Source organism: Musca domestica, unplaced genomic scaffold (genome assembly GCF_030504385.1).
Source record: "Musca domestica strain aabys unplaced genomic scaffold, Musca_domestica.polishedcontigs.V.1.1 38, whole genome shotgun sequence".
In the NCBI taxonomy this organism is placed as follows: Eukaryota; Metazoa; Arthropoda; class Insecta; order Diptera; family Muscidae; genus Musca; species Musca domestica.
The window spans coordinates 6,823,240-6,835,597 of NW_026712324.1; the positions used below are offsets into that span (position 1 = coordinate 6,823,240).

The window sequence follows — 12,358 nt, forward strand, 5'->3', positions numbered from 1 at the left end:
GAAGTATATAATTGCACGGTAAACTAAATACATACACATTTATATCATTGCATACGTGTTGTGTATAATTCTTTGTTGTGTATTTTCACCACTTTTGTTTATTGCAAATCAATAGGTAAGCAGCATTTTGCCATAAAGATATTTGTACTAGCATTTGTTTATTCGAAACTTAAGATATTCGCTCTTTGTGTGCGTGTGGGTGAATGGTGGATGGATATTAGGATAAATTAGCAACATTTGGACGAATATATCATTTGTATATTTGTTTAGATAAAGAAATATTATTATTGTTATTATTTTTATACATTTAGAAAATATTTTAACACAAAATATTAAAATAAATTGTTTTGAATTGGATAGATTTGATACAAATTGTTTCAAGTTCACCGTGAGAAAAATTTAATAATTGGTAATAATTTTAAAACTTGTGAAAGCGGAGACAAAAAGATCTTATTATAATATACCACTACGTCTCATCAGAGAAGAATAGTTCCCCAAATGATAGAAGAAGGCTAGGGGATCTTCTCATAGAAGAGATCTTCTAATATAAAACCAAGATGTATTCTAATATAAGATCAGGAGGTCTTCTAATAGAAGGTCTATAGTGCTTATAATAAAAGACTTATAGGTCTTCTGATATGTAATCATGCGGTAGACCATGTAGAGAACCATGATGTCTTTGCATACAAACCCATGAGGTCTTCTCATAGGAAACCAGAAGTTTTTCTCATAGAAGATCATAGAAAACCTCATATTCTCATAGAAGACCATGCGGTCTTCTCATAGAGGACCATCTCATAGAAGAACATGAGATCTTCTATAAAAGACTTAATGACAAGGAGGTCGTCTCATAGGAAATCTAAAGGACATAGACATGGAAGACCAAGAGGTCTTCTCATAGAAGACCAAGAGGTTCTCATAGAAGACCAAGAAGAAGAGACCAAGAGTTCTTCTCAAAAAAAGACCAATACGTCTTTTCACAGAAAACCAAAGAGTCGTCTCTTAGAAGACAATAGGTCTTCTCATTGAAGACCAATAGGTCTATTCACAGAATACTTAGAGGTCTTTACGTTAAATACAAAAGCGTTTCACATGGAAAATCAGGAGGTCTTCCCTTAGAAGACCAATAGGCCTTCTCAAAGAAGGCCATGACCTCATAGAAGACCAATAGGTCTTTCCATAGAATATCAAGTGTCTTCTTATGGAAGGTCATGCGTTTTCTCATTGAATGCAAAACGCCTTCATAGGGAAGACAAGGAGGTCTTCTCATAGAAGATCATGACCTCATATAAGACCAGGAGGTCTTCTCACCGAAGACCAAGTAGTTTTCTCATTACAAACCAAGAGGTCTTCTCGTAGAATATTTTCATAGATTTATTTCCATAACATCCATACCATACCATAACACGCTAATAAACACTTACTTAAACCTAAAAATTTTCTCATGTCTCCATAAATTGCAAGTCAATTTTATTTTTGCCGTTGACTTAAGTTGCTGCGTTTAACCAACAAGTTTCTGTTGCTTTTCCTGTTTGCTAGATTCACTCTTCTGGTGTTTTTTTTCGCTTTACACAATTTACACATCTAAACGTTCCTAATTCGTCCGTCTCCTGTAGATGTCTTCGATGCTCTGAGGTGCACACACTCATACTCACAAATTCGCATGTATATGTTTGTGCGTATATTTATTCAGCATATAACTTTTGGCGCCATTTTCCATTCATGGTGTTGCTGTTTTTTGCTTTAGGTCCCAAAAGGCCACCAGGTAAAAGTCCTTAATTATTAATATCCGCCACCGATGTTGTAATTTCCTTTTTCACCTGTTCTATGTCTGTCAGCCTGTCTGTCTGGCTAAATGAGTGGGTGTTGATGTCACTCGTTTAAGTGTTTTCGACGAAGCATTTGTCGGCGATGGAATATGAAATGGAAATAACTTAGGACAGCTAAAATTTGATATCCTGTTGAGTGTAAATTAATTTGTGTTTTTTTAAAAGTTTAGATTCTTGAAATTAATTGTTTTTAGTTTAATTTCTTTACTGAAAGTTAAATGTTGAAATACTTCAAACAATTACTATTATAGAATTTATGCTTAAAAAATTCAGATAATTTAAAAATAACACAATTTTGGCTTTGAATTATTTAAAAACTCCCCGCTAATGGCTTTGATGGTCCTTGAAAAAAAAAAAAAATAATAAAAAAATCCACACTAATAGCTTCGGTGGTCTTTGAATAAATTATTAAAAAAAACCCACGCTAAGGGTCCTTCAAAATTTATATTTAAAAAATCCAAGGTTATGGCTTTCACGGTTCTTGAAAAAAATAATTTAAAAAATGCAAGCTTATGGCTATCACGATTCTTGGAAAAATTATTTAAAAAATCCACGCTTCGATGGTCCCTAAAAAAATTATTTAAGCTTATAGCTTCGATGGTCCCTAAAAATTATTTAAAAATCCAAGCTTATAGCTTCGATGGTCCCTAAAAAAATTATATAAAAAAATCGAAGCTTATGGCTTTTACGGTTCTTGAAAAAAAAAATATATTTCAAAAATCCACGTTTATAGCTTCGATGGTCCCTAAAAATTATTTAAAAATCCAAGCTTATAGCTTCGATGGTCCCTAAAAATCTATTTACAAAATCTAAGCTTATAGTTTCGATGGTCCCTAAATAATTATATAAAAAATCCAAGCTTATGGCTTTCACGGTTCTTAAAGAAAATTATTTAAAAAATCCACGCTTATAGCTTCGATGGTCCCTAAAAATTATTTAAAAAATTCAAGCTTGTAGCTTCGATGGTCCCTAAAAATTATTTAAAAAATCCACGATTATACCTTAGATGGTCCCTAAAAAATTATTTTAAAAATCCACATAGCTTCCTTAAAAATAATATATTTAAAAAATCCACGCTTACAGCTTCCTTAAAAAAATTATTTAAAAAATCTACACTTATAGCTTCCTTAAAAATTATTAAAAAAAATCCACACTTATAGCTTCTTTAAAAAAATTATTTAAAAAATCTACACTTATAGCTTCCTTAAAAAATATTAAAAAAATCCACACTTATAGCTTCTTTAAAAAAATTATTTAAAAAATCCACACTTATAGCTTCTTTAAAAAAATATTTAAAAAATCCACACTTATAGCTTCCTTAAAAAAATATTTAAAAAATCCACGCTTATAGCTTCCTTAAAAAAATTATTTAAAAAATCCACGATCGATGGTCCCTGAAAAAATTTTGATTATAGCTTCCTTAAAAAATATTTAAAATATCCCTTTAAAAAATTATTTAAAATATTCACGCCTATAGCTTCCTTAAAAAATTATTTAAAAAAAAAATATTTAAAATATCCACGCTTATAGCTTCCATAAAAAAGTTATTTAAAATATCCACGCTTATAGCTTCCTTAAAAAAATTATTTAAAAAATCCACGTTCAAAGCTTCGTTAGTCCCTCAAAAAAAATTATTTAAAAAATCCACGTTTAAATCTTCGAAGGACCTTGAAAATATATATTTAAAAATCCACGCTTTAAGCTTCGAAGGACCTTTAAAATATATATTTAAAAAAATCTACGATTTAAGCTTTGAAGGACCTTGAAAATATATATTTAAAAAACCACGCTTTAAGCTTCGAAGGACCTTGAAAATATATATTTAAACAAATCTACGCTTTAAGCTTCGAAGGACGAAAATATATATTTAAAAAAATCCAATCTTACGGCTTCGTTGGTCCTTGAAAAAAAATTTTGAATATTTACGCTTACAGCTTTGATGCTCCTTGAAAAAATATTTAGAAAACCCACGCTTTAAGCTTCTTAGGACCTTGAAAATATTTTTTAAAATCCACGCTTTAATCTTATAATGACCTTGAAAATATATTTAAGAAAATCCACGCTAATAGATTGATTATCCTTGAAAAACTACGTTTAAAAAAATTCACGCTTATAGGTGCGAAGGACCTTGAAAATATCCACAATTTAGGCTTCGATAGTCTTTGAAAAAATATATTTAAAAAATCCAACCTTATAACTTCGATGGTACTTAAAAAAAGTTTTTAACCTGTAAGGAAAGCTTACATTCGGGCGGGGCCGACTGTATGATACCCTACACAGATCTAGTAGAGCTCTCGTAAAAGAAAGGTTCATATTGAGGTTTATATCTGAGCTCTATGAGATATCTGGTACAACATTTGATTATGGTAGAGTACATATTCTGAAAGTTGGGGAATCAAACAACAAATCGGATGAAACATATATATGGGATCTATAGCTATATCTGAAGCGATTTTCACCAAATTTTAAGTCTTATTTTTTTGAATGAATTTGCTTGGAAGTGCAACATTTCACTCACTTTGGGCTGAAATTAGCCATTTGGTACACAAGAAACCTAAAATCGAACGAAGATATATAGGAGAGCTATATCCAAATCTGAACCGATCTTGATAAAATTTGAATCATGTATTACTGGGCTGAATCTAATATCTGGTACTAAATATCATCTTTGTGGGGCGTATATTACGAATGTGAGGGACTTAAGCACCAATTCGGATGAAACATATATATGGGAGCTATAACTATATCTGAACCGATTTTCACCACATTTGAAGCACAAGCTTCTTGGCTGAATTCTGTCGGATGTAGCAAAATTCACACCATTTTTTTGTTAGCCATTTGGTGCACAAGAAATCTAAAATCGAATTAAGATATATGGGAGCTATATCTAAATTTTGACCGATTTTCACCAATTTCAATAGGGTTCGCCTTAAGCCAAACAAATTTCATCTCAATCGAATAATAAATGCGGCCTGCATTTTGTTTACAAAAAACATGGACAGACGGACGGACATACATAAATCGACTCAAAATGTGAGTTTATGCTGATCACCAAAAGGAACTATGGGTTTATCGCGTGTCCTTCTCCATGTTACAAACAAATGTACAAAGACATAATACCCTTACCACTATGTGGTGTAGGGTATAAAAACACACGCTAATGGCTTTGACATTCCTTGCAAAAAAAAAAAAATATTTAAAAAATTACATTAAAAATTCATGCTAATAACTTCGAAGAAACCTGAAAATGTAATTTAAAAAAAATTATGCTTATGGTTCTGATGTTCTTTTGAAAAATATTTTTAAAAAATCGACGCTAATGTATTTGATTTTCCCAAACAAATATTTTGTCTTTTCACCACTTGACATTTTGGAACATCTTCCTCATTTACTAGATCAACCATTAAATATATAAATATTTATTATTAAGTACATAGATTAACAATGACTTGCAGAAAATTATATTTCAGACTTTTCTTTTGTGAAAATTTGTTGCAATGGCTTTATGGGAAGGGACAGCATTCCATGTTTATTCCGTTCCATTTTCAGCATTATCACTTGGTTCTATAAAACATAAAATATTAATTTTTATTTGTCAAACAAAAATAGTGATATTTTTTTTAAATTACCCGATTTTTTGACATTTTGAACACGTAAAAAGGAGTAGTCCGGCGTTAAATCGTATTCGGTGTTTTTGGCAGTACCGGTGCTATGAAATACAATAACAGTTTGAAATGACTTGGGCTTTGGAACCAATGTATTCATTTCGAATACTTACACATTTTCACTCCACCATTTCTGAACGAATTTATTTTTGTACAGCAAAAATACAAAACCCACACAGGCCAGCGACAGTACACATATACCGCTCCAGAAATCGATAATGAAGAAATGTTCTCTTATACGTGCTGTTATATAGACAATCATTTCACGCATCCAAATAGAGAATACCACCAAAATGTAAATGCAGTACGAGATAAAGCTGGAAAAATTAGGTAAATAATAGATTTAAATGTTTAATAATAAATAATAAAAAAATATATATAAAAACATAATAAAATATGTGTAAAAAATAGTTTTAATCGTTTAATTGCCTGAATGTTATATTAAAAGACAATCTGAGCTATAATCGTGTGTTTAGGTTAGGTTACATGCTGTACAGCTACACTGAAGTCGGCAGCTGCTTCAGTGGCAGACATTGGTCAATTGTGTGGTGGGTTCTGTGGAAACTATTTTTTAAGGCCTATTTAAATTATAGTTAGGGTTTTATTAGAGAATTTTTAAAATAGTGAACAGAGCTATAATAGTGATCTTATTAAAAAATAAATTTAAAGGACTCATCAGACAGAAATAGTTCCCCAAAGGATAGAAGAAGACAGGGGATCTTCTCATAGAAGAGATCTTCTAATAGAAGACCAAAATGTCTTCCAATTGTAGACCAAGAGGTCTTCTAATAGAAGGCCAATATTGCTTCTAATAGAAGACCAATATATCTTCTGATTTGTGACCATGAGGTCATCTCATAGAAGACTATGATGACTTCGCATAGATACTCATGAGGTCTTCTTATAGGAAACCAGAAATTCTTCTCATAAAAAATCAAAGAAAACCAGGAAGTTTTCTCATAGAAGATCATGCGGTCTTCTCATAGAAGACCGAGATTTCTTCTCTCATCTGAGCTACATTCTTGTGGAGTGCATTTGCGCATGTGATGAAATTAAATCTCTAATTTGGATGAAACATATAAGTGAGAGCTATAGCTATATCTGATCCGAATTTCATCAAATTCGTAGTACTTGTTTCTAGAATGAATTCTGTTGGAATTGCCAAAATTCAGTCCATTTAGGTTGATATTAGCCACTTGGTGCACAATAAAACTAATATCAGATAGAGATATATATGGGAGCTATATCCAAATCTGATTCGATATCGATAAAATTTGACAGAGGTAGTTTTGAGCTCCATAAGTTATTTGATTCCAAGTATCATTCTTGTGGAGTGCATATTACGAATGCGAGGACTTAAACACCATATGGGATGAAACCTATATATGGGAGATGTAGCTATATCTGAACCGATTTTCACAAAATTTGATGTACTTGTTTCTAGACTGAAGTCGGTCGGATGTGCTAAAATTCAGGTCATTCGGACTGATATTGGCTATTTGGTGCACAACTAACCTAAAATCGGTTGGAGATGTATATGGGAGCTATGTCTAAACTTGAACCGATTCTCATCATTTCAATTCGTCCTTGGGCCTTGGGCATTTTGTTCACAAAAAATATGGACGGACGGACTGACATGCAGAAATCGACTCAAAAGGGTCTATCTCTCTTCCTTCTCCATGTTTCAAACAAATGCACAAAGACGTAATACCCTTACCACACTGTGGTTTAGGATATAAAAATATTTCTAACAAGTTTATCAGTGGGTTTTGCCGACAGGTGTATACCCTCAGCCAAAGTCTCTTTGTTTACATATATCTTGACCTGATTATTCCGGCCCCTAAGTCTGATATAAATATCACTAGGTGCCAAAGGAGGACAGAAGTTTTCACTCAATCTAATACTGATAGAAATATTGGTATGTACAAAATTTAAAGAAAATCGAACACTCATTTACAATTCAAAATTTGACAGAATTTTTGGCCAAAGCTTTGACCAGAAAGAGTGGACCGCAATATCTGTTACGATCGATTGCGATCGTGTATCGCAATGGTTAATAGACACATAGCGATACACAAAGTATGAAGTATGTCGCTTGCTCTTTCACATGTTATAAGGGATATAATTATTCAAAATTTGACCCCTAGTAAGGGAGGTACTGAAGGAGTGGAATAAATGCTATATACGTATCAGATCTCAGGGTGAGAGAAATATTTAAATAAATCAAATTTGAAAAAAAAAAAAAAAAACGCTGACTTGTTCCGCATGTTATAAGGAATATAATTATACAAAACTTTGGCTCTTTGTAGGGCAAGTAACAGAAGGAGTAAACTGATATGTTCCATCTTCATACCAGATCTTGAGTTAGTGGAAATATTGGTATTTGTGAAGCTTAGAATGAGTGGTATGCTTATTTCACATTTTATATATTGGTTATTTAACATTTTAAACCATTGTGGGGGCGGTACAAGAAGGAGTAGGCCGATAACTACCCTCTCCAAACAGATCTTGTGTTAAAAAAAATATTGGGGTGTGACGAGTTCGAAGGAATCGGTTGACGATTTCGCGTTTTATGGCCTTAATGGATATTCAAAATTTTGAGGCTGACTTTTTTTAGTAGAAGTAATGGGGTGTGTGAAATATAAAGAGAATGGAATACATATTTCGGATTTTATGGTCGTTTTTGTTATTTAAAACTTTGACTCTTTGTGGGGCAGGTACCAAAAGGAATGGTCCGATCTCTACCATCTTTATGTTGATAAAAATATTGAGGTGTGCCAAGTGTAAATTGTGTCGGATGTTAATTTCGAGTTTTTTTAGCTTCATGGATATTTAAAATTTTTATCCTTTGTGGGGGTGGGGTGTACCAGAAGGAGTGGACCCATAAATACCATGTTCATAGCAAATCTTGGAGCAAAATCGGATTATCCTTTCTTTTTCTGTGCAGTACAATATTTATCGACCTTTTGTGGAGGAGGTACCAGAAGGAGTCGACCGATATTACCCATCTCCGAACTCGATCTATTTTGGATAATTCGAGAGTTATAGTGCACACCAGCCAGACAGACAGACGTACGGACGGACATCGCTAGATCGGCTCCAAATGTCCTAAAACCTTTATTTCGATGAGGCACGTTTTGGTCGGCTCAAATGATATAGACCCTCTCTAGTCATATGGTGAGGTTATAAAAATAATTACAAATTTCGATTTAATTTTATAAATTTCTTTTATAAACCACATTTCTGCGGTATTTATTAAATTTCGCCATCAATACTTACTGTGTTTTTGTTATTTTAAAATCTTTTCCAGCAACCATCTGAGTGTCACTGGGCAATTGGAAGATCTTAAAATAGGCACGGGCCGAACAAAACATGCTAGCAGCCATGGAGATCAGTATTGGTATGTAGAAATACAAAAGTATACCCCATAAGCGTGCTAAAAACAATAATTACCGATTATTTACACCAATCGAAAAACAGATTTTCATTTGCTTACTGTCGAACCAACAAAAATCCTCGCCAATGCCGGGCTTTAAGTGACGACCCGTATTTGAATCTTGCACAGCCTTGACAATATATTTCAAGGCCAAACCTACAGCAAATGTGAGGCCATACAACACTTTTAAATACCAAGTCTTGATGGGCTTCAGCGAAAATATGGCCCAAAAGCTACCGCTTATGATGTTCAGAATTAAAAAGGAGACAATTATGAAGAAATATGCCAGGAAGCCTGTAAAGATAAATTAAATTATTTAGTTTCAATTTAAATGTATACATATATTTTTTGTTAGTACCCACCTATATTTCGACACGCTGTATGCGACAAATTCAAGGGATTTTTCAAATGCAAATACACCAGGAAACACAGACCCATGGTCAGTGAAAATAGATGAAATATTAATCCTTCTCCATAATTACTGTTCCTTACGTCCTTTATGGCTATGAACATCAGTATAATGCCAATGTTGATAATTATCGCCAAACTGGTGCCTGCAAATATTTTCTCGATCATTGTCTGCGGTAGAAATTATTTTGACAATACTTACATATGGCATAGATCCATACCCGAAATCCTTTCTTAAATCTTTCACATGTCAATGGTGTCAAGCTCCAGGTTTTTTTATTCTCTAACGGTGTAAAGCAATACTCATCGGTAGAGTACAAGCGGCCGTCACGTTTCAGTGTGCCGTTCTAAAAATTAAGGGTAAATTTTAATATAGTCATAGGCTTGGAAATGGAGATTTGAAATGGAGAACCTTTCAAATGTCTCTTGGATTAAAGGCTCTCAAGCAGGTTTCCAATGGTCTTCAATGGCACAAAAGGTGTCATCCTTGTCTAAAGTGAGAACCCTTTTATATTCGTGGGAAGCTCTCGTATTCAGTTCCTTTAGCTCTAAAATGCCTCTTCTAGTTCTTCTATGAGAATACCTACCTCTTCTATCTCTTCTGTGAGAATACCTCTTCTAGCTCTTCTATAAGCAGACCTCTTCTAGCTCTTCTATGAGAACACCTCTTCTAGCTCTTCTAGGAGAACACCTCTTCTAGCTCTTCTATGAGAAGACCTCTTCTAGCTCTTCTATGAGAAAACCTCTTCTAGCTCTTCTATGAGAAGACCTCTTATAGCTATTCTATGAGAAGACCTCTTATAGCTCTTCTATGAGAAGACCTCTTTTAGCTCTTCTATGAGAAGACCTCTTCTAGCTCTTCTATGAGAAGACCTCTTCTAGCTCTTCTACGAGAAGACCTCTTCTAGCTCTTCTATGAGAAGACCTCTTCTAGCTCTTCTATGAGAAGACCTCTTTTAGCTCTTCTATGAGAAGACCTCTTCTAGCTCTTCTATGAGAAGACCTCTTCTAGCTCTTCTATGAGAGCACCTTCAGCTCTTCTATGAGAGCACCTCCAGTTCTTCTATGAGAGCACCTCCAGCTCTTCTATGAGAGCACCTCCAGCTCTTTTATGAGAAGAACTCCAGCTCTTCTATGAGAGCACCTCCAGCTCTTCTATGAGAAGACCTCCAGCTCTTCTATGAGAGCACCTCCAACTCTGTTATGAGAAGACCTCCAGGTCATCTATGAGAAGACCTCCAGCTCTTCTATGAGAAGATCTACAGCTCTTCCATGAGAAGATCTCCAGTTCTTCTATGAGAGCACCTCCAGCTCTTCTATGAGAAGATCTACAGCTCTCCTATGAGAAGATCTCCAGCTCTTCTGCAAGAAGACCTCCAGCTCATCTATGAAAATACCTCTTCTACCTCTACTATTGACCGGATAAGGTTTTCTATGATGATATTGCATTCAACATTCATAGAAACATGTTTTCCCATACTCACCTTAAATAGATCCCATTTCCAAAATTCGTTTCTCTTCCTTTCGACGATTTTATTCTGACAGCCAAACTCATAGCGCACAATAAACGTATCCTTAATATTCAAAGCACTAGTAGTTCCATTGCCGAAAGTGACCTCAATGTGGGTGTGTTGGGAATGCCCATCCTTTTCGTTGAGACTACAGTTGTGATGTTTCTCGTCGTAGTGCATTTTCGGGGCACAACAGAAGGTAACACAGGGTTTCAGGAGGCAAGCACAGCCGCGCCAATGTTTCGGTGCCGAATATTCGATGCCATCGATTATTTTGATTTTGTATTCCGCCGTGAGATTTGCCGGTATAATCAAACCTTCAAACGAGTAGGATCCATCTTTCAGGCGTAGACCATCCGTTATGTTCACTGTTTGGGAATAGGGACAGGGGTATTCTTTGGCACATGTCGTAGTCGGAATCGTGAAGAATGTAAACAAAACAATGGAGATGGCGGTGGACTTGGAGAGACGTAGTGTGGTGATGGCGGGGGTTTTTCGTGATTGTAATGTGGCTGAGTAATGAGCGTGCCGGTTTTGGGTCTCCATCTCTCTCTCTCTCTCTCGCTATAGAATTGGAGCACAGTCACACACACAATGCAAAATGTGGTTTTGATGAGAACAATAACAAAAACGGTTTGTTGTTGGGTTGGGGGAAATTGTGCAAGTGGCCCATAAAAAACAAAACATGAAAACAATGAGAGTTAGAGATCAAAACAGTGAGAGTAATTCCATGAAGAACAAAAACAAGAAAAGAGATAAAGAGCGAGAGTGAGTGTGAGTGATCTCATTGATACGTATCCCCCACGAATGATTCAAATGGCTTACCTTGCCTTGCGTAGTCTCTATCAATCAAAATTTTGAAGAATAAAAAATGTGTTTATTATGGATTTGTGGGATCTCTATGGTTGTTGTTGCTGCTATTGTTGATTTTAATTGACTTTCAAAGTTAATGTGGTTTATTTTAGCAATTACTTCCGAATAAACAAATGTAGATTTGTGGTATCTTCTTCTATGCCAGTTTAAATTATATATTTTACATAGTTTTTTTTTCACATATTTTCACTAGATTTTCCCATTCTTTTTAGGCGGTTTTGATTAAATTCTTTCTTTTGCTTTGGCTATGCTTTCTTTTTATTGTGCGGCGGCCTTTGTTGCTCAGATTTCTTATTTGTTTGTTTGTTTGTTTTAAATTTAGATATTTGAACTTAATGATCTATCCCTCCATTGCCTTTGGAGCGACGAAATGAAACCGACCACAACGAATAATGAATGGGATGCGATCACCACCAGCCAGCTAGTCATTCAGCCAGCGAAACGTTTTCTGTACTTTGTCGTGCTACCGTTGATTAGAAACTGTTTGTTTATAACCGTCGCCTCTCGTGTTGGGACCGGTTGAGAAATTTTCTTGTTGCGCTTTCGAATGCATGAGAAAACGGGGATAGCTTTTTGCTAACTTAGCAAAGTTCTAAACCAATTTAATATGAGCTTTGAAAGCTTTAGTTGCAGCTT

General features: G+C 34.5%; 2 protein-coding genes across 6 annotated transcripts in view; one reads left to right on the top strand and one right to left on the bottom strand.

Moving 5' to 3' along the window:
* Nucleotides 1–5,099: 5,099 nt before the first annotated feature.
* On the bottom strand, nt 5,100–12,191 carry LOC101897867 (probable G-protein coupled receptor Mth-like 9). Of its 4 annotated transcripts, none has more exons than XM_059126409.1 (9): nt 11,675–12,191; nt 10,823–11,217; nt 9,541–9,685; nt 9,293–9,484; nt 8,991–9,224; nt 8,774–8,930; nt 5,608–5,811; nt 5,459–5,538; nt 5,100–5,393 (listed from the first exon to the last, which is right to left on the bottom strand). In XM_059126409.1, the coding sequence occupies exons 2-9, from the start codon at nt 11,027–11,029 to the stop codon at nt 5,359–5,361; spliced, it is 1,254 nt and encodes a 417-aa protein (XP_058982392.1). In that variant the 5' UTR covers nt 11,030–11,217; nt 11,675–12,191; the 3' UTR covers nt 5,100–5,358. The 4 variants fall into 4 exon arrangements, with proteins under 4 accessions (XP_058982392.1, XP_058982389.1, XP_058982391.1 ...); XM_059126406.1 differs by having other exon boundaries at nt 10,823–11,405; XM_059126408.1 differs by having other exon boundaries at nt 10,823–11,409.
* The window catches only part of LOC101889113 (G-protein coupled receptor Mth2), a 361,585-nt gene continuing 358,031 nt past the window's right edge, over nt 8,805–12,358 (top strand). For both annotated transcript variants that reach the window (XM_059126418.1, XM_059126419.1), the window contains exon 1: nt 8,805–8,894. The gene's annotated coding sequence lies outside the window, so the exon portion shown is untranslated. The remainder of the gene's footprint in view (nt 8,895–12,358) is intronic.

Bases quoted from the DNA above. Each gene is read 5' to 3' on its own strand.
- LOC101897867 (XM_059126406.1), bottom strand. From the start codon at position 11,395: ATGGAGACCCAAAACCGGCACGCTCATTACTCAGCCACATTACAATCA. The intron at 8,931-8,990 runs GTAAGCAAATGA...TATTGTTTTTAG, and splicing joins GGATTTTTGTTGGTTCGACA to CACGCTTATGGGGTATACTT. The intron at 5,812-8,773 runs GTAAGTATTGAT...TAATTTTTCCAG, and splicing joins TTTAAAATAACAAAAACACA to CTTTATCTCGTACTGCATTT.